The sequence below is a fragment of the Melospiza georgiana genome, chromosome 1 (genome assembly GCF_028018845.1).
Source record: "Melospiza georgiana isolate bMelGeo1 chromosome 1, bMelGeo1.pri, whole genome shotgun sequence".
NCBI lineage: Eukaryota > Metazoa > Chordata > Aves > Passeriformes > Passerellidae > Melospiza > Melospiza georgiana.
The window spans coordinates 149,891,839-149,913,577 of record NC_080430.1 but is presented as its reverse complement, the minus strand read 5'-3'; the positions used below and the strand labels follow the sequence as shown (position 1 = coordinate 149,913,577).

At 45.9% G+C, this 21,739-nt stretch overlaps 1 protein-coding gene across 1 annotated transcript in view; it reads left to right on the top strand.

Moving 5' to 3' along the window:
• The first annotated feature begins 1,289 nt into the window (after positions 1-1,289).
• The window catches only part of KCNK9 (potassium two pore domain channel subfamily K member 9), an 89,957-nt gene continuing 69,507 nt past the window's right edge, over positions 1,290-21,739 (top strand). Inside the window, exon 1 of the mRNA XM_058029018.1 lies at positions 1,290-1,872. Coding sequence (XP_057885001.1) covers positions 1,290-1,872 — 583 coding nt within the window. The remainder of the gene's footprint in view (positions 1,873-21,739) is intronic.

The following is a 21,739-nucleotide window of genomic DNA, read 5'->3' as shown; positions in this document are numbered from 1 at the left end:
CTCCCTGCCGGGGCGGCGCCGAGGGGGTTAAGGCGCTCCCCGCGGCGGGCCGGGGCGGGCTCCGCATCCCGCCTCCCGCATCCCGCCTCCCGCGCCGGAGCGGGCACGGGCACGGGCACGGGCACACACTCACACACACACACACCCGCACACACGCCCGCACACACACGCGCAGGCGATGGCTGCGGGGCGCGGGCTCGCTTCTCCCCGAGATGATGTCAAGAGCCCGGGAGAAGGAGGAGGAGGACGGTCGCTCTTTTTCTTAACGGCTTTGTTCTAAAATCATCCTAAATAAAGCAGCCCCGGTACCGACCGCCGGGGTAGCAGCCGTGAAAGTACCCTTTCATTTTTCCCTCCTTTTTGCCTCTTTTTATTTTTTCATTTTTCTTTTTTTTTTTTTTTTTTTTTTTTTTTGGTCTTATTTTTTCTTCTCCCCTCCGTCTTTGTGTCCGCCCGGGGCCGAGCTGCCCTCACGCGCTCCCCGGGGAAGCCGCCGGCGATTCTCCGCTCCTCCCGGCTGCCCGCGGCCGGAGCCAGCGCCCGCCGCCGTCCCGCCCCGCCGCTGCCCCGGGCAGGTGCTCGGTCCGCGGCCGCCGCCGCCGCCTCCTCCCCGCCCGCCGGCCGGGGCGGCTCCGCGCCGCTCCTCCCGCTCGCGGAGCGCCGGCTCCTCGCCGCCAGGGCCACGCCGCCGGCCCGGCGCCCCCGCCTCCCGCCCGAGCGGCGGCGCGGCCCGGCGCGCCCGGGGATGCTGCCCCCCGGCCCCGCGCCCGCCGCCTGACACCGCCGCCGCCGCCCTCGCCGCGCCGGACGCCGCTCCGCTGCCCACGCCGCGGCCACCTGCAGCAGCAGCAGCAGCAGCAGAGGCAGCAGCAGCTGCCCGGCTCCCCGCCGCCCTCCGCGCACCGCGGCGGAAGGAATAGAGCGCCCAGCCCGTCCCGACCCTCCCGGCCGGCGCTCCCGCAGGCAGCCGGGGCCGGGGCGGGTCGGGTCCCCGACGGCCGGAGCCCGGGAGCCCTCCTCCCCTCGCCCCGCTGCTCCTCCGCGGATGGGCGCGCTGCCGCCCGGCTCCCCCCGGCCCCGCCGCTCCGCCTGAAGAAACTTGGGACGGCGGCGGCCTCCGCCTCCCCGCCGCGCCCCGCCCGGGCTGCGGGCGACCCTTCCCCGCGCCGCCGCGCCAACTTCGCGGGGGGACTCGCCCGCCGCAGGACTCCGTGCCGGGGCCGTCGGCCCCTCGGCGGGGACCCCCTGCCCCTGGCCTCGGTGCTGGGGAGGAGCGGGGGGTGCCCTGGATGGCCCTGCGCACTGGGACGGCTTGGTTTGGGCAGGTCCTGCGCAGAGTTTCCCGGCTTCAGGGCACCTGGTCCCGGCGCTCCAGCAGCCTCCTGTGCCTCTCTTCTTCCCAGGAGCCCGAGCAGGCGGGCGGGGAGCGACCGCCGCCGCAGCACAAGCTGCCCCGGAGCGGCGGCAGCGGCGGCGGGCGCCGCCGGCCCCCCCGGCAGCTGCTGCCCTGCTGTGGCTGCTGCGGCCTGTCGGAACCCCGGGCGGCCAGGGGGGGACATGGTCCCCTCACTCGCCCCTTGCTGGCGGCCATGAAGAGGCAGAACGTGCGGACCCTGTCCCTCATCATCTGCACGTTCACCTACCTGCTGGTCGGGGCTGCCGTCTTTGATGCCCTGGAGTCCGACAACGAGATGCGGGAGGAGGAGAAACTCAAAGCCGAGGAGATCCGGCTCAAAGGAAAGTACAACATCACCAGCGAGGACTACCGGCAGCTGGAGTTGGTGATCATGCAGTCCGAGCCGCACCGCGCCGGAGTCCAGTGGAAATTCGCCGGCTCCTTCTACTTTGCCATCACGGTCATCACGACCATCGGTGAGTGACTCCCCTCGAGGAGACCCTGTGGGGCCATGGCCGGGGCTGGGGCAAAAACTTCCCGGGCTGGAAAAAAAGGGAGAGGGGCAGGGAGGCTGTGGCGTGCAAGGGTGTGTGTGCTGGATGAGTCTTTTTGCTTCCGTCCCGTGTTACGTAATTTATTGCTCTTCTTGGGCACTTGTTGAACTTGAGGGTGTCCCGCACCTCTTCTCCTGGAGATGGATCCTCTGTCTCTTGTGTGACTGGAGAAGAGTGGGGCTGGTCTGGCTAGGGGCATTGGCACTGACCAGGTGGCTACCATGGTTCTGTGGCTTGGATGGAGACATAGAGGGAGGAAGAGGGAAGAGGCAGAGTGACACTCCTGGGGTTCCCCTCAGGAAGAAGGCCCTGTTATTACACTCCTTCTTCCACCTTAAGAGACACGGGGAAAACTTGGGCAAAAAGCAGCCTGGAGGAGAATGAAAATGATGAGGGCATGGGAACTGGATCAGCTGGGAAAGCCCTTCACGTAGCCAGGCATGGGTAGAGCTGCTTTTGCAAACTTTGTTTTGGAGTTGGCAAGGGCAGTGGTGGTGGTTCCCACAGCTGTGCCCAAACCCTGGGCACTGACAATGTGTTCCTGGAGTTTTTATTGCAACTGGAGCGTCTGATGTGACAACAGGTCACAGTCTGCATTTCCCCTTTGTGGGCAAATAGTCTGCCAGGCAAAATGATGCTGGCTGTCACATCCATGCTGCCCAGCCTCCCAGATGTGCTGCTTCCCAGGACAGTCAAGGGGCAGTCAGTGGACACAGCCACAGGCTGTCATTTTGTACTTCCCTGCTTCCCGCAGCTGAAGCTGAGAATTTGTCACAAAATTTGTTTCTCTGCCATAAAAATAAATACCACGGTGACTTAGAGGCTGAGGAGTGCACACAGAACTGTGCTAAAACTCTGGCTTTGGCTAGATGAGCAGGTTTACTCGTGCTGGTTTGTGTTCTTTTAAGGTGGGTTTACTAAGACAGTTGATAATGTTTTTTCTCCCAGAACTTTTAATACCTGTGGAGGTCTGAAGCGACCCCTCTAACTCAGTGGCTTTTTGATAGTGCATTATACATAACGGGACATGAAATTAGTTCTCTTGTTAATACGTAAGGACTTGGTCTTTTTGACACGTAGGGATTGTTATAAGAAATTTTCACAGTGCCGCCAGAAGATACTGAGTTTTGAGCAGAACACGCTGTCCACTGCACTTTGAAAAGTGTCTCCTTATGTTTGTATTTGACTATATTCTACCTGGGGCAGTAAAAAATTTATTTTGAAAGACCGTCTGACAGTATAAAGCCTATTTGCCCTTACAAAGATAAGATGTTTAAGGGTTAATTTCCTCTTACCTTTCTGTTATTAGCTATATTAATACAAATGCATATATTATCAGGTCATGGAACATAAAGTAGAATGCAACTTTGGCTGATGATTTGTATTTCCCGCTGTTGATTACAATGTCAGAACTCTCTTTCCTCCTTTGACCACTGAGTCTCTCCTCCTCAGCCTGTCTCTTGCCACTTGTGTGTGCTAAGTGAATGCTGTTCTGCTCCTCTGTGTTACAGCAAGCCTTCCACATGCTCCTGGTACTCACAGTGCCTGTACTCCTGCCCAGGAGCTGCCTGCAGTACTTGCTGTGTTCTTAAGCTCTGTTGGTGACAGGTAGAAAGGGTTGTTTGTACTGTAGTTTGCTGGTTTGATGGTATTTTACCCATAAACAAGTACAACCTGCATGGGAAGTTGTAGCATTTTCTCCTTCAGAGGGCGGGGATTTGTTTAGGAAGCTCAGAGTACCTCAGAATGCATTTCTCTAGGCAGGGATGCTTTGGAATGTATGAATTGTTTAAATTTAAAAATGTGTATAGCAACAGGGAACCACTGGGAGGAAGACTGATAATAAAGAATGGTGCAGAAAGTTGCAGACATTCTGTAACAATTGCTCGCTTGGGAAGCTGTGCTCTGGGAGGATATCTGATCCGTCTTTCAAAATTTTATTAATAGTTGCTCTCTGCATCTTGCCAAATGCAATTCTATTTTTTGTATCATCTCTTCAGTACTAAAGTGGCTTCATGATGTTGTCTGATCTACAGCTAGTCTGTAAAAGTAAGCATGGAAGATTTTTCTTTAATTTCTTATTTATCCTAAACTAATTTGTCTCATGGATGGAAAAAACCCCAAAAAACTACTTTGTTTAAGTTCTTAGAAAAATAAGAGTTGTTATCTGTTTCTTGTCCAGGGAAGTGACCTAAAATATTCATACTAATATTTTGTGCTGGTTATTTCTTTTCAAATTTGTGTGTATGCTCTTTTCTCCCTCCAAAACCTTCTGGATAGACTTCCAGAAGCACATACAGTAGAGTGTGCATTGGTGAACCTGCTTTACTCAGTAGATACTCCAGCAAAAGTATGTCTTAAATATCATTGAAGGCTGACCTTTAAAAGAGAGTGAACAAAGACCTTGCCTAATCTCGAAGGGTACCTCTATCTCTACAAAACGTCCCTTCAGACAAAGCAGTGATAAGAATCGGCGGACCACAAAGTCGAGCAAGATGCATATGGTTGCAGATTAATTTATGTCTAACTTAATTGTGCTCTGTGATACTGCCATGCTAGCGACATGTCTGGAGTGATTACCTCTTCGCTGTGCTGATTTCAACTACTGTGGCTTTAATTTAGTCAAAGGTGTTCATGGTTGGCCATGGCCCATCAGTCGCCAGGAAGAGCTTGGTACTTCTCTTCTAGTGCCAGGGGACAGGTCCAACAGTGTCCCCAGACCATGGAACAGGTGCCCCATTGCCCCTGAGACATGGGGCTGAAGGGACAGCTCTGGCAGTGTCCCCAGTCTATGGTGCTGAAAGGACTCACACGGCAGTGTCCATGGTACTCAAGGTCTAAGTCTGGCAGTGTCCCCGGTGCGTGGCACTGGAGGGGCAGCTCTGGCGGCGTACACTCTCCATGGTACAGAAGGGACAGCTCCGGCAGGGTCCCCAGTCCGTGATTCTGCACGGACAGCTCCGGCAGGGTCCCCAGTCCGTGGTACTGAAGGGACAGCTCCGACAGTGTCCACTCTCCGTGGTACTGGAGGGACAGCTCCGGCAGTGTCCCCAGTCCGTGATTCTGCAGGGACAGCTCCGGCAGAGCCCTGGGGCTGTGGTGCTGCAGGGACAGGGACAGCTCCGGCAGTGTCCCCGGTCCCTGGTTCTGCAGGGACAGGGACAGCCCCGGCAGAGCCCTCGGGCTATGGTGTTGAAGGGACAGGGACAGGGACAGGGACAGCCCCAGCAGAGCCCTCGGGCTATGGTGCTGAAGGGACAGGGACAGGGACAGGGACAGTCCCGGCAGAGCCCTCGAGCTGTGGTGCTGAAGGAACAGGGACAGCTCCGGCAGTGTCCCCGGTCCGTGGTGCTGAAGGGAGAGCTCCGGCAGTGTCCCCTGTCCATGGTGCTGAAGGGAGAGCTCCGGCAGTGTCCCCTGTCCATGGTGCTGAAGGGACAGCTCCGGCAGTGTCCCCTGTCCATGGTTCTGCAGGGGGAGGGACAGGGACAGCTCCGGCAGTGTCCCCGGTCCGTGGTGCTGAAGGGACAGGGACAGCTCCGGAGTGTCCCCGGTCCCTGGTTCTGCACTGACAGGCACAGCTCCGGCAGAGCCCTCGGGCTATGGTGTTGAAGGCACTGGGACAGGGACACCCCTGGCAGAGCCCTCGGGCTGCGGTGCTCAGGTTCGGCTCCCGTCCGCCGCCGCAGCTCCGGACTCACCTCCTCGGGCAGGCTCTGCCGCTTGTTGCTTGCCGTGGAATCGCATCATTAAAGATCTGTTTGGAAGGGACCATGAAAACCTGGAAATCTCCTGTGTGAGGCAAAGCACTGAGATTTGGTCAAGTCTCCCATTTCCTCTAATCTGTGGTATTTGGCTTTTATTGGCAGATGCTTAGGGGTTACTGCTCACTTGTTAAGCTGAGTATTAAATTAAAAAGTGAGAGCCAATCAAGTATATGAAAAAAGATTTGTGGTTTTTTTTTTTTTTTTTTTTTTTTTTTTTTTTACCTGGGGCAGAACATGTGTTTCTGTTCCTCAGGTGCAATGTTCTTGTTCTTTCTTTCCTTTCCTTTTCTTTTTCTTTTTCTTTTAAACCAACACAACAATGGAAAGGTTGACAACAGCAGGTGCTACAACACTCGATGAGTCTGCTCTTAAAATCAATTAGCAGAACATCCTCTCCCCCTCCCCTTCTTCTCCCCCAGCTTCTACAAAGTTTTGGTTGTGTTTGAATTGTGTAAAAGTTTTTAGGGGATCAAAAAGAGTTAATAAGCTTTTTTTGGCTCTCACCAGGTGCTGCATTCATTTCAGGACTGTTCTTGTTTCAGAGTGAGCTAGTATGAATTCCTATCCATTTCCACTTGCACAGTCAAAATGATGAAAAAGAGTGGTTTAATGAAGCTCTTCATCCAGCTATTTGTCTTTTATGAGATACGCTGTAGAATATGCCACAGAGTTCATCTAAAGGCTTGATACTATGAATAAAAGCACCACCTTCCAAAACCAAAGGATTATTTCTAGGATTTTTAGCAAGTTTTAATGCCCTTTTCTATAGGTCATTAACCTGCTTTTCTGTAAGCAGGTGCCAACACTGTCAAAATGTGTTATTGGTATGGATATCGCTCTATCATTTAGGGCTTAAAGGGTGATAGTTGTACTTGATTTAACACCACCAAACTCTAGTAAACACTGGAGGCTTGTGCAGAATGTAAAGAACTGAAAGCTGCTTGTGTCACCGTAAATTGAACTGAAACAACAAACAGATTGAAAATTTTTATTCATTTATTTTTTCCTGAGAAGTTACTCTAAGGGGACCAAAATTAAGGCAGTGTGTGCTGTGAATTATGAGTCTCCTTTTGCAGCTTTTAGGACTCTGTTTTCAGTTTTGAACCTACTATAAGCAGTGAGTGAACTATTCAGATAAAATACTTTTTAAAAGAATGTCGTGCCATACCTGTAATGGTGAATGAACATCCACCTCTTGACAGCTGGTTGGCTGCTGAGTAGCCAAACACTCAGGAGCTGTCTGCATCCAGATGAGGACATTTCATACTTCTGGCAGATGGTGTCCTGACAGGGAGTTTGAACCTGCATTAATGAACTAAGCAAACACATGCTTAAATCCATTTTGGGACAGTGGTTGACTCTCCGTGTTCTTTCTCTGCATTGTTTTACCCTTCCATAAAATGAGTGAAAAAACACCAACTTAGTAGTGCAGTGATGTCTCTAATCTGGGTAAGGAAAAGACTGAAGTGTTCTCACAAGTGAATTATTTTGTCTGTTGCTCCTCTTTTAAGACTAACCTCTGGTGTTTTGAGTCTGCTCTTGGTTTTTGGTGGATGGTAATATTTAGAGCTAGTGCATTGAAAAAGTTTGAGTAGGCAATCATGGCAGATGGACAACCTGCAATGGAAAGAAAAAAAAGAAAGGAAGAAAACAAGACATGTAAGGGAAGAGATTAAAGGTAAAGACACAAATGATTTGGTCAATTAACTGGGGCATTCATGACTTGCCAGGACCATGAAGGTCATATCTTGTTAAAAAACCAAACAAACACAGAGTAGATTAAGCCAATCAATTATTAATAAATTCAGGTGAAAGCAGAGAGCAAGATTTTCTGGTGAGACAAATGCTTGTAGGTGCACTGAAGTAACAAATCTCTTCATTCATGCCATCTGAAACTTTAGTGGAGAATACTGGATGCTGAGGACCTGAATATCTGCTGGTGGTATCTCCAAAGCAAGAAGGAGGTCTGCTACAGTGAGCCCTGTAAAGATGGACTGTGTATGGGATTTTTCTCCCCTGCAAAACTAGAATAGTCTGGAAGATTGTTTCACACTATATTCTTTGTCTGATGAAAATTAAAAAAAAAAAAAAAGAAAACAAAATCAGAATAGTGTTCTGCCAACAAAGGAAACTTTGAGGCTACTTTGCTCACATTTGTGGATAAAGTTCTTTGAGTTCTTGAAAACTGGTTTTGCAATGATACCTCAGATTCCTGCCAGAGGCACTTCAGCAAAAGCTTTTTAAAAATCACTGATAAACAAATAAAAATTACAGCTCAGAATGATGTTGAGCTGCAACTTCCCACAGTGTGGCTTATTGACAGTGCAAACATAATAGTAAGAGTTGGAAAACAGTTTTGGGGAAATATTGAGAAACCTCTGGCCACTGAACTAGGTGGAGGTGTCTGAAGACTTCCTTAATGTAACAACACTGGAGAAATGAGTGTCTTGTGGTTTTTTAGTATTTGGTGCTCTTTCATTTTCTTCTAACTACTCATAACTTCTTTTTTTACCTGAAGCAAGTGAGATTTAGATTAACCATGAAGAAAACTCTTCCCTGCCGTCAGGATGGTTGTGTGCAGGTAGAGACTGCCTAAGGAGGCTGCTTTAAAAAGAGATAACACAAAAATTTCCCAGGAATGAATAAGCTGCAGCTGCTTTTGCCTTTGGGAAGGAAAGTGGAATGGCTGACCTCTTGAAGTCTTTATCAGCCGTATGTTCTATGATTTTCTGAATCTTCCTCTTTTTCCCTACTTCTTGAGACCTAGTAGTTCTTGGGTCAACTTGTTTCTCTTGAGAAAAAAACCTACAAAGATATATGAAATTCTGTTTTCTCCACTTTATGGTCTTTGCGTATTGATTATTTTTCTAGCCAGTAAACCCATTTATGGACCCTTGCAAGTGTCAGAATAGAAATATCTGTGTTTAGCCACAGTCAAGGTTAGAAGCTGGAGGTGTTGGTAAGTGTTTTGGGAAAGAAGTTAGCTGAAGGAGAAGATGATCATGCTGATACAAGGATGGCAAGCAGAGGTTCACAGGGCAGAACTTGGAGTGAATGAAGGTGTTTTTGACTAAGAATAAGGAAATAAATTTAGCTGTTGGCAGTGGTCTTATGCCTGCTTCAAATAAAAATAAAAAAAAACCTTTTGCTTTTTCTTGGGACAGCTTCACAACTATGAGGCTTGACCAAAGGAAAACTGATTAATGGAGAGCTTCCCTGTTGGACACCATGAGTTTTGGGACTGATGCTGCTGGTCTGGCACCAAGGACAGCCGAGAATGCTGTTGTGTTTCCTCGAATGCCATGTGAGCTGAGGTGCTCAGTTCCTTCAGTGTCGGAGCATGTTCCCCCATAAATGCTGAAATCCTTTCTCGTGGCTTTGAGCTGGAGCTGCACAGAACTTTATATTCAGAATGCTGTACTGACATTAGGTGATTCATCTTCACAACACTTCTGTGTAAAAATTATCCTCAGTTTAGAAACAAGAAGAGAAAATGACTTTCTGAAGACTCAGGTTGGGAGCTATTTTCTAATTGCCAAACTGCTCACTTCTTTCTCTTTTGGCTGACATGGCATGAGTTTGCAGCCAGATTGAACAGTGGAGATGAACCAAAGTCAGAGGTCCATAAGGAGTTCAAGGTGATACTGGCAAACTCCTGCAGCCTAGGTCTTCTGACATGCAGTAATAGCAGAACCTGGAGCTTATTTCATGGAAGTTCATGTGCTGTTCTGGCTAATTATCTCTGTTATTACTATGTGTCTTCTGTCAAAGGCTCTTTAGGCTATCAGGTATCCACTTGCTGTGGATTTTACTGAAGGTCCTTGGCTGGATATAGTTAGAGGCCACATCAAAGATCCCCTTCCCCTCTAACAGAAACTAGCAAGGACACTTACTGGTGATGCAGAGCTAATGAGTCCTTGATGCCTGTATGTGGAGCTAAGAGGTTACTGTGGACCTGCAACAGATGTTTGCTGTGTGTAGCAGGCTTATTCTCCTCTTTTTGGATAGTTTTCAATGAAGCCGTGGACTCCTTCAGAAATGTCACCCATGGACATTGCTGCAATGCAAATCAGTTATAATTTGTTATTTTCTCAGGACAATAGCACATGGAATCTGCTGATTTTAGGCAGATTTCCATGCTACCAATACCCACCAGGTATCTCTGACTTGATTAGCTACAACTAAAATTGATATTGCTGGTGTTGCAGCTACAGCATTTTCTTTGATTAAAGTGAGACTGTCTATGGACACCTCCTCTATAAAAGAATATTTGGCAAAAAAAAGAAAAAAAAACCAAAACCCAAAACCCCAAACCCAGAAATAAAGTCCTGATTCAAGGTTTATTATAAGTAACAGAGAAAATATTTTGAGTAACAGTTGTTTTGGATCAGGCCATTATTTGACAAGAATTCTTCAATGCAAGGAGCTATATTCTATAGCAAACCAACTAATGGAAAATATCTTTAAAAGTAGTTTTCATATTTATTTATTTTTAATAATGGATTTGACATTGATATTTATACTGATTTGTATATTTTAAATTGAAACTGAAAGGCTGAACTTACATGCCTACTGCATACCTCAAAATTGAGCAAAGAGAAATCTTGAGGAAGAATGTTGATGTTTTTATTCTATTTTTTTTTTTTTTGGTGGAGTGTGATTCTTTTCTTGCTGTTTGTGTGTTTTCCTTACTTTCATGACTCCCAGACAGTTAACAACTTCTTCTGATCTATCACTTTATGATCCACTGAGATGCTTTTCTTTTTTTCTCAAGTGTAATGGGCACTTATATATTTTTCCATTTCAAGGGAAGAATCCCTGAAGTTTCTTAGCGTTTTTTTTTTTTTCCTTTCTAAGGAGTTCAATGATTTTTTTTATTAATACCTGGCCAATTGCCACAAGAGGCTTAGCCAGTTATCAGTTGGTTAAAGGGTTCAATATCCTCTTTAACTGCTTTCATTATGGAGGTGATTAGGGCATGCCAGTGAAAGGAATCTCTCTATTAAGGGCTCCTGTATTTGTTACTTATTAGGATGATTAGAAGGGAGCAGCTTTGTCCTTTCAATTCCCTGCACCAGAAGGGAAAAAAGAGCTTCAGAGAAAAGCAGGCAAGTAGTGGGGTTAAAATATATCTGATGGGAAGCTGATTGTCTCCTTGCTTTCCCATCAGAGAAGAGGACCTTCCTTCTCAAGCAGAAAAATTTCAGAGGGCTTGAGGGCACAGATTGATGAACGAAACCTGCTGCAGCTCTCTAATTGTGTAGTGCAGGAGATTATCTCTAAGGAAATGCTCAGAGACTCCCAATTTAGGGATATTCTTGACATATTGAAGGGAAGATAGAAATAAGGAGATCCACTCCCAAGGCAATTGGCGATGTCAGCAATTTCAGATGTGTGCTACCATTAACTCATTACAGGGGTGTTTTGGGTGGAGATAGAATATTCTATTTCTTCCACCCTCTTTTCTTTTGATGTCCTCTGAAGAGGATGTCCTCCTCCTATGTTTAAACCCACAAGGGCTATGGGAACTGTGTCAGAAATTAAATGTTGTTACAAACCTAAACCACTTGAGTTTTGATTTGTCACTCTGCTGCATTTCACACCCACATGGAACTTCTCAGGACCAGACACAGTAGGAAAAGGTGTCAAATATTCCTGTTTCAAAGGGATATATCTCCATTACTTGAACTAATGAACAGTTGCAGTTAGTTTTAGTAGTTTGAACTGTTATGGTGAAACAAGGCTGACTTCACTCAGTGCAAACAGTGTTTGCAGCAGTAATAATTTCTAAAAAATCTGCAGTTTGGTGCTTAATTTAACTTTACTCTGGATACATCTAAAATACTGTACTGCAATAAAACTAATTCCAGCACCAGGAAGGATGTGGAGCCCTGACCATAAGGCTCTGCATGCAGGCTGTGTCATGTAAGATACTGCATCAAGAATATATAAAAACAATTCATGAAATAAAGATGATTGAACTCTCCATTACAATCTTGCATCAGAAAAACATCTCATACTTGTAGAGGTGACTTGAAGTCTCAATGCTGGCTCGCATTTTTTCTGGCCTTTGGGGACTTCTTGGGCTTCCAGAGTAAACCATGAATTTTAGAAGAGTTCCTTACAGAATAAAACATATTGTATTTTCTGCTGAGAACTAGAACAGTAGAAGGATGCTTTTTCAGCATTATTCAGGATCATCACATGTACTAAGCTTTCAAAAAGACTGGACTGCCCCAGACTGCCAAAGAGGAAAAAAACCCTGTATTTTGGGATGTGGTAGTCTGGAGACCAACATTTGAGGAGTGAAAGCCTCTTCCAACATTTAAAGTTATCCACCCACCCTCACTTTGACATGTCCTCTGAAAACATTCCTGATCTACTGTTTGTTTGTTTGTGGACACCAAATATGTCTTTGTTTTTGGTTTGTGTGGGGCTCTTCTCTCTTCTCTCTTCTCTCTTCTCTCTTCTCTCTTCTCTCTTCTCTCTTCTCTCTTCTCTCTTCTCTCTTCTCTCTTCTCTCTTCTCTTTTTCCTGGTTTGTTTTTTTTTTTTTTTCAGTGTTACTTAAAAGTGTTAGAAATGATATTGGGCCGGTTCGAGGCAACTGATAGTTAAAGCAGCAACACTGGATCTGTGCCATTGGAAGCACCAGGAGATCCCAGTAAATCGACCTGAACTCTTCAGTTGACCTTTCAACTGATATATTGACAATTCAATGATCTTCCCAACCTCTCTACTTTGGAGTTTCTCCCTTCTTTTGCTGTTCCATGTGGGAATGAAGATCCCAAGATGAGGAAGGAGGTGGTTGCTGTTCAGTCTGTACTGATGCTCTATCAGCTCTTTCGTTCATTTCTGGTATTTTTCTCTGACAAACAAAAAATGATCAACCAGTCTTTTGGCAGCAAAGGCTAAAGCTCTTAGAACACATCCTGCCTAGTAGTAAAAGGCCTCTTATTTAAAGGGCACTTTTCAAAACAATTAGTACTTCAGCAGCAATGTGTTTGCCTTAATGAGTGCACTCTGGCAGTCAGGGGAAAGAGCATGAGCTGATACCTAGAGATGTGGGCTAACATAGGCAAATTAGCAGTGCTACAAGTCAGTGACTTCACGTACTGCACATCCAAAAGGTTTATTTTAATGAGTGAAAAGCACTAGGTATGATTCAGAATGGCTTAATTTTTTTTTTCTCCCCAGATATCCACCCCCTTTTATATCTTCTTTCAGAAGGCCTTGTACCACTCCTGTACTTGTGATAGTTTATGCTGTGTGGATTGCATTCAGGTCTGGTTTGACTTGCTGGACTGGCACCAGAAACAATTTTTCATAAAGTTTCAGACTTGCTTCATTGCTGTTACTGTCTGATGTTTGAAATCAGTGTCTTTATGATGTAGGTATGCTGCTGGCATTTTGGTATAACATAGATTTCTTTTTAAAGGTTTCAGGAAGCTTTTCTTTTCCCAAGATGGATCACACACAGTAAAGGCTGGTGGTGTTGAAGAGGCACAGGAGGCAAGCAATAGCTGTCATGGGGAAGGTTGCTGGCTCCTGAATTGGATAACTAGATGGAGCCTGACTGGAAGCTGGGTGATGAGGAATTAAAAACTATTTCCATGGTCTCTCTGACAAGAATCCAGCCTGTGGAGCATTTAAAATCTGACCAAAACTCCAGGTCTGTTCCTAAAGACCTTGAGTGTGGCACAGTGAATAAGGAGAAATGTTAACAGCAAGGAGGCATTAGAGTGGCAACAGAGAAAAAAGAGTTTTCTAGCAGTGATACTTGTGAAAGAGAAATGTGTTGGTGGGGGGTGCCCTGGGCTCTTCTTTGCCAGGTCTTGCAGAACAGGATGGACAAGCATCTGTCAGGAATGACCCATGCATTCTGTCCTGCCTTGCGGCAAGGTATGGACTGGCCTCCCTGTCCTGTATTTTTAATGGTTCCCTACACACACAGGCTGTTTGAAGTTTGCCTTGGATCTTGCTTGGGATCTATGGATGTTTATCTTGTCCTTTTTTTTTTTTTTCTGAAGGTTTGGGCTTCCCTGAGGGCCTATCAGTGCATTCTACACTTCTGTCTCCAGCTGAATATCGGGATAAGAATCAAACCTCTCCTCTAACAGCAACTGCTCGGTGTTAGCAGTGCCACCAGCTTTTTATGGCTGCTGTTTGAACAGCCCTACCAGTGGCTGTTGCAGGGAAAAACAAACATGCTGCCTATCTTTAAAAAAGGGACAGGAGAGAACATGGGCAGTTAATGCTCAGTCAACCTAAATTTGATCTTCAGAAAGATATTTGACCAAGCTGTTAATCGGCGTGAAAGTACCTAGGGGATAACAAGGGACAAGCTGGAACAACCCCAAGTTTTTTTGAGTAACTCATGCTCCTCTCTGGGTTGTTTTTATTCCAGCAGATAGCTGATGGAGAGGGAATTTATGATATATATGGCATGATAATAGCATTGAGTTCTCATAATTGCAGTAGAAGATCCTAGACTGGGTTAAACTGTGAGGTGGCTGTAAAATCTGGATGGACACACACTGTGGACCAGAGGCTGGACAGTGACTGTGCTTTTCACATGTGTGAAAAACACATACACTGTGCAGGTGTAAATGGGGCAGAAAATACAAGCCCACAGATCTGCTGAATCTGCCACCAGATAATTTCACACTAGGATTTAAAAATGCAGAAATATGTTTCACTGGTTTTCTGTCAGGTTGGGTGGACATAACACATGCAGTCATACAGGAGTCTGTCCTTTGGCTGGTACTATTCAAGTTTCCCATTAATGACTTGTCTGGTAGAACAGAGAGTACACACATTAATTGTGAGGGGTGGCTAGCACTGCGAGGGCAGGAGCAGAATACAAAACGATTTTGTTAGATTGGAGAAATGGTCTGGAATCAATATGATGAAATTCAATAAAGTCAAGTGCACGGAATTACACTGAAGAAGAAAATATCAAAGAGACATATAAAAAATGATATAAACTGAGTAGATGCAGGTACTACAACATCATGCTGATAAAGTGGTAAGGCTTCAGCCTGGAAACTGAGTGCAGTTTTGGGCACACACTGTTTTGTGGAGGGATGAGAAAAATCAGAATGCTGAAAGAAAAATTAACCTGTATTCAGTATGAAGTGTACAGATATTATTTAGCCTACATGGAATACTTGAAGGGGGGGAATAATAACAGCTTCAAACATGGGAAAGATTGTTGTAAAGAGGACATTGATAAGTTTTTTCTGCATACATACCCAGATGTAGGCTGATCATCAGCTGTGAAAACAGCTATAACATGATCTGTAAGGAACCTCCAGTGTGCCAGTACTGGGATATTTGTCAGAAGTGGTTTAACAATTGTCCAGTTGGGTTTGGTATATTTCAGCCTCCCTCAGTTTTGAAAGGGCTCAGTGACCTTGGACGCCCCTCCAGCCATGTGTTCCTAGGAATGGGTGGCTGAGAGCTGACTAACCCCCAAGCAATGGACTGAGGATCTGAGCACCCTGCAACAGGTCAAATGGTTTATTGGGGTTTCTCCTGGACCTCACCTTCTGGGATTATGCACTCAATGGATGTTTCTAAATGCTGTGCTCAATGTACAGCAACATTTGCTGTCTGACAGTGGGCTTTGTGATGGTCAAGGCTGAATTTGGCTCTAAGAGAGCAGTTCTGCTAGGACAGACATCAATATTCATCTTGCAGCCCCTGCTCACTTGGCATTTTGGGTTGCATATTCTGTAATGCTGAAACAAAGAGGTTCCTCCTCTTTCCCTAAATCCCATGCATACAAACCAGCAATTTCCATAGCACAGACAATCATCCAATCTGTTATCTTGGCAGACACCAATGCCTTTCGACTTTGGAGGAAGGAAATCCATCCCATAATACACCTGTGCAATATATGGCGATGGCGATTTTGTTGCTAACCCCCGCAGCAATCAGTTTATGCCCTCAAGCATGAGATTTGATTATCCTTGTCATTATCTAAGCTACAAATGTTATTAGCAGCCATAAAATTGTCCATTAAAGTGAGAGGAATTACTTGCCTGCACCAGGGGGAGAACAGATAATTTACCACACAGATTTAAGCCCAAATGCACTTTTTTTTCCCCAGAAGAAGCCTCTAAGCCTTTGTACAGCCTCCATTTTTGCATTTCAAAATCTGTTTCCCCTTCCATGCCTCTCAAGTCTGGGTCTTTTACCATAAGAGTGACATGGATACCTGCTATTGAAATAACCAAAGAGAGAATATGACCATGTATTTCTTCTATGTTCCATAGCTTGGAATGAATGCTTCTCTAATTCTGGAAGTGCAGATGCCCAAACTTTTGTTGGGTTCCATATTTTCTAGACTTCAGCACTGGGCTGAACTTCATTTACACAGAAGCAGTTTCTGGATGCCTTGGTCTGACTTGGCACTCGTGGACTGACTGTGCACCAGTGGCTGGGTGTAGGATCAGTTGATTTGCTCCTAGCAGGGCCATTTTCAGGTTTTCTTGATCCTGCAATACTAGGTTTTTGTGAGAGGGAGAAGTGATGTATCACAGGAGCCAAGAAAAGATGCTGTGTCTGAGTGGGTGAGATCCAGGGTAGTGTCTGAAAAATTTCTTTGTCTTCCCTGGGACTGGCTGATTCATCCCCTTCCCACCACCCTGTTAATTCCTGTTCATATATCAGTTCACCGTAAAGCTGCTTTTTTATTCCCATGTGGTATTGTGTTCCCACCCCCTTCCAACAACAGGGAGTGGGAGACAACACCCACAGCTTTCCCAACAGACAAAAATGGTGGATCCTGACAGACTGGAACAGATTCTTATCAGTTTTTCTCTGTAAATTCTGCAAAACTTGGTTGTTTTGGTGTATTTGTTGACTTTAAACGAAGATAAATGTGTGCAGAATGTGGTCTGGAGAGCCTGTATTTTGAAGGAAGCATCTCCTCCTACTCACCCAACAAATTTACACACACATGGTGTAGCATTGATATTAGCTCCTGTAGCAAATGGAAAATATGTCAGTAGCCCGAAAGGAATAGAAAATGTTCTCAAACAGGGCTTAAAAAAGTAAACAAACATCATATAACCACCAAAATCAATACAGCTCCATATTAGCCATTACAGATATCTCTGTCTTTGTCTACTGTGCACATTTCAGTGCTGTGGAAAATGTAGAACCCAGGGGACCTAATTTCAGCACTTGGAGATGGTGTATTGAACACAAGGCCTGGGATAGAAGGCCTGGAAGAGATTTATGTTAAATAACAGAAGAGATTTTCCCCTTGAATCCTGCAAAAGAGCATTAACTGAGTAAAAGATATATACAAAACCAATATATATTAATTAGTGTTAAAACATTAATAGAAAACACTCCTTGAAAACTCCTTTTTTTTGAGTCATCTCCACTAGCTTAAGGAAATCACTTTGTGATAACTAATATTAGGTTCAGGATGTCCAAGAGGAGGAGACAGCCTTTCAGCTTTCTGTAGTCTAAAAGCTTTGTCTTCCTCAGCTGCTCTTCTGCTTGGAGGGAATCCGAAAGAGAGAAATATCCTAATGCTTTCCAGCCTTTGCCTCATGGCCTTCCTTTACTCTTCATGTCTTCCAAAACAATCAGTGGAATTCAAGCTGTTCTTGTGGACTTCCCTGTTGAATTCCCTCAAGCCAGCTCTCCTGGATGCTGTGAGCATTCCCTCTTCCCCTGTTCCCTTGAGAACTTGGTACTCTTATTTATCCAGGAAGAGTTGAGGTGCAGACTAAGCAGGTGGTTGATGCTCTTCCTAACCAGAAGAGCACATCTCCATAGAGGCTGTGTGAGATTTAACAGCAGGAAATGCTCCTGTCACCCAGTGTCATTCTTTGGTTGCCTATCTAATACACTGAATATTGAGGGAACATCCTGTGTCTTTTGGATGGTGACTTTTGCTTCCGTTCACAGTGCAGAGCTCTTTGGCAAGGAGGGGCTGGCAAGATTTCCTGCACAGGACATTGGTAGAGACTTTGAAGAAGAGGAAGAAGCTGGAAGCAGCTATTAGGACAAAATGGACCATTGCTTGGAATCCTACACTCAGGTGATTTCCTGAAAGAGAAATGTTTGGTTTTGGTGGTCTTTGGTCTTCTGGAGTTTTGGTGCTGTGTGTCAGCAAAGCTTTGCTGAGTTTGATGGAGACCCACAGGAGCTGTGCCTCCCTGTGTTTGCTTTTCAGCTAGAAAGATAATATTACTTGAAATATAGATTGACAGATAGATAGATAGATAGATAGATAGATAGATAGATAGATAGATAATTTATTTTCTTTTAATGTGGTGTGCTCCAACCCTTTAACAAGTGTCCATAGGCCCTCTGGGAGGTCCACAGCCTTTCATCCTGAAGGGTGATACAGAGGGTTCTTGTCCCTCCTCTGCCTTCTGTTCCACCTCCCTGCAGTGCTTGCTGCTGATCTCACTGCTCAGAGTGCCTGCAGCATGCACGAGACCCAGGGGCCTGGGTTTCTTGTCTCTTTAATGGCATTCTATGAGCTTGTGTTCAGAGAGAGAGACAGAAAGATCAAAGGCTGTGCAAGTGCACTGTGCTTGATTTTGCTTACACCAATACAAATCGATTGACTTCACCGAGTTATGAGGGATTTACAGCTAGGGGAGAACAGATTCTGACCTAATGGCTCCAAAAGAGGCTTTTCTTGGATGAGCAATGTAATTAGAGCACTGGAACAGACAGATTTTGTGACTCATCTGTGGGTCTGCAGTCTTTTCTTTGCTTCTAGTAGGGTGCTCACTAATGTCACCACACTTTCATTTCACCCGTGGGCTGATCTAATGAAGGGCCAACCTTTGCTTGAGCAGAGATCTCTGTTCAGCTGCAGAGCATCCTCCAATCTTCATGTCACTGTGAAGACTTCAAGCTCAGGACCAGACACTGGGGTAGTGGAAAATTTCCACTCTTTTCATTTGTTGTACCGAAGCAGAAGATTAAAATAACTAGAAAAACAAAGCAGGGGCCAGGGAGAATGGACTGATAAGTGAGCCCACTTACCAGTCTGAAACATGCGTCCTAGAAAGGGGAAAAATCATGTGCCAAGATCAACCTGCTCTATATATCCAGCTGGACAACAATACATGAAATCAGTTGCTGCTTTTCACAGCTGGGTGGTCTGGGGATGAAGTGTTTTTGTTAGAAGATGCCACCTCACTGAAACTGCAAGACATTAATTTGGGAAAATTTGTTGGGAATGTTTCCTAAGTTCGGGAGTGAGGAGGAAGCATGGCTAGTGTACAAGGGACTTGGCATGGATTTGGGAGGGCTGGAGCTGAGTGCAGTCACAAGGCTCAGGCCTCCAGGTGTCTGGGGGCTGTGCTGGGCACAAGGGCCTGGCAGAGAGCTGACAGCACTCAGGATATGGAGGTGATGCAGTTGTGGCTGCTGGTTCTCCTTTGGTCCCAGTGAACAGGAATTGGAGTTGGGGGCCAGCTGTTGCAGTTTGGCTGGTGGCCATGACCGTGACAGCAATAATGGCAGAGTGTGTCAGGGCAGAAGCTGTCACCCTTCTCTGTGTGTAGTGCCACCTCTTTCTCACCCACCCCTCGTTTCATCTGAGCTCGAGCTGTGAGACCCCTTCAACACAGTGGTTTCAGGAAAGGGGAGCAGCGGTGCAGTGAACTGGATTTTAGCATGGTTGGGAGAGATGAGACAGTGACACCAAATCTGGAATCACTGATGGTTCCTTCAAAAAGTTTGGGGGCCACTGACATGGGGAGCTCAATGGAGATGCTCACCTTACGTGCAGCCTTGTCATTTGTGTCTGTGTGCTCTCTCTGAAGCCTTGCAGGTGCCAGATGCATCTGCACTCCAAAACCACAACCTGCTGCAGCCATCCCTCTGCTGGATGTACCCTCTGAAGTGCTGCTGCTGGGGGGGTTCACATTCAGCACAGACTGCAAGACCCACCTGGAAGAAGGTGAACTTCTGTGTGCTGAATCATGTGCCTCACCACTTGGCAGTGGCAATAGCACAGCTTTATGTGCAATTGGATTTGATGTCAGTTTTCTTCTGATTTGCCACTCATTGAAACTGAGAGCCAGTCAGGATGATTGGTCCTGTCCTTGGATTCAAGCCCTGCTGCACTGGGCTCCCTACCAGCACGAAATTCAGAGTAATTTCAAAAAAGTGTCTAGAAGACCACAGAACTAAAGCTCCATTTTCAAAAGTAGCTCTTGCACTTAGGAGGCTGCTTTCCAAGCCAAGGAACATCATACCTGCCAAATATGGCTTTAAAAAACAGGTTGGTTGGAGTGTGAAGTCATTGAAGAACAGGAGAAAAATATGCCTTTCAGGACAGTTTATAAAAAAAAGGAGTACAGGTGCCTGGTAACTCCAAACCCTTTGGTAATCCACTTCTTCAGCTATCTGTCGCACTAACATCCCTGGAAAGATTTTTCTCTCTTGTTACACCTGAGGAAGTAAGTCAGCATGTGGAGTAATAATGAAAGCTACTGTCTCTTGTACATTAAAACTGCTCTTTTTGCTTGCTGACTCATAAGGTACCAACTCACGTTGATTTTCACTTGATGAATACCTGTAAAACACAGGAGTAAATCTGTACTTTAGAGAAATTTCTGTTGCTTTGAGACAGGTCATAAATGAGTGTAACAAGCAGTAGGATGAAGGGAGAGGAAAATAATAACAGTTATATTCTGCTAATTGCTCTTATTTGCCACCATCATTGATCAGATGAAGAATTTATCCCAAGAAAGATACTGGGCTTGTGGGTTAGTTCAGGGACGTGTTTTGCATCCAAGATGCTGTGAGGAAAAATGCCTGGAGATGTGTTTTGAAGGAACCAAAAAATTGTAGTCACAGCTGGCACAAATGACATTGCAGATGGGAAAGTGGGTGATGAGAAAAGAGAACTGGGAAAGATGGGACAGGGTTGTGTGGTCATGAAAAGCTTGGAGATGTGGGAAAAGGAGAAGTTAGTAGAGAGGAAAGGGGAAAGCTCTTGAGGCTTTGTGCTTCTCAGAATTGAAGTCTTGGCCTTGGTTTGCTTTAAAGTTTTTTCCAAGATATCTCCCCTGAGCTGAGTAGCCTGCAGGTATAGAACATCCCAGCTTATACAAGTGCAGTTTAGAACAGTCAAAACTTGACTGACCTTCCCTGGTGGTGGTAATTGGACTTGGCTGAGGGTTTTCTTTCTTTTCATGCCATGTATGATTGTGGGGATCTGGATGCAGGATGCACTGTTCTTTCTGAAGGAGTCTGAAGCTATGTATTTTATTTTTAAGCCTCCAGAGATAAGCACTGCCATAAGTCCCCAGGCTATTTGCACTGCACAGCTCTCTGTATTATGGTCTCATACAAAATTAGAGGTTCACAAAGTTCCAATAGAGGCAGGGTCAAAACATCCCAGCAGTGTTTTGCCTTAACCTGCAGGTTTTGTGTGCTCTCTGCACGGGTTTTAACATCAGCCTCATTAGTAGCAGAGCTCTTTTTAATGATTACCAACACTTTAGCAATCTTTGGGGTTAAAACTCTGATGAGAGAGTTATAAAACTTTTTGTGCTGTTCTGACCTGTAGAGGTATTTGGCTTTGGGAACAGATATGCCTCAGCAGGATTAGATAATATAGTAATGCTAGACCTATGCCATTAAAGCCATTGATCAATAATCTGCAATCCTAATTTTTTCCAACCTCAGAGGTTTCTTAATGACTTCAGCTGAATCTGTGGCCACCTTCCAGCTCTGGGTGTTTGGAAACAGAGCTCTAAGGAAGGACTGCAACGTGTGGCAGACATGCTGATGCTTGTTTTCAGCCTGGGGCAGGGCCATGCAAACCTTTCTGAGGCTGTTCTCCAGATCAAACCACGCTGGGGGAGCACTAAATATTGTCCCTATTTCTTGTGTGACCAGGGAGAGCTGAATTACCCTGGGGAGGAGGGAACCGGCCAGATCCGCTCTGGTGGCCGCACCGCCCCGGAGAAGAATGTGGATGGTGAGCGCAGAGCTCCAAAGTGCCTGTGATGTTCAGCTGCCAGC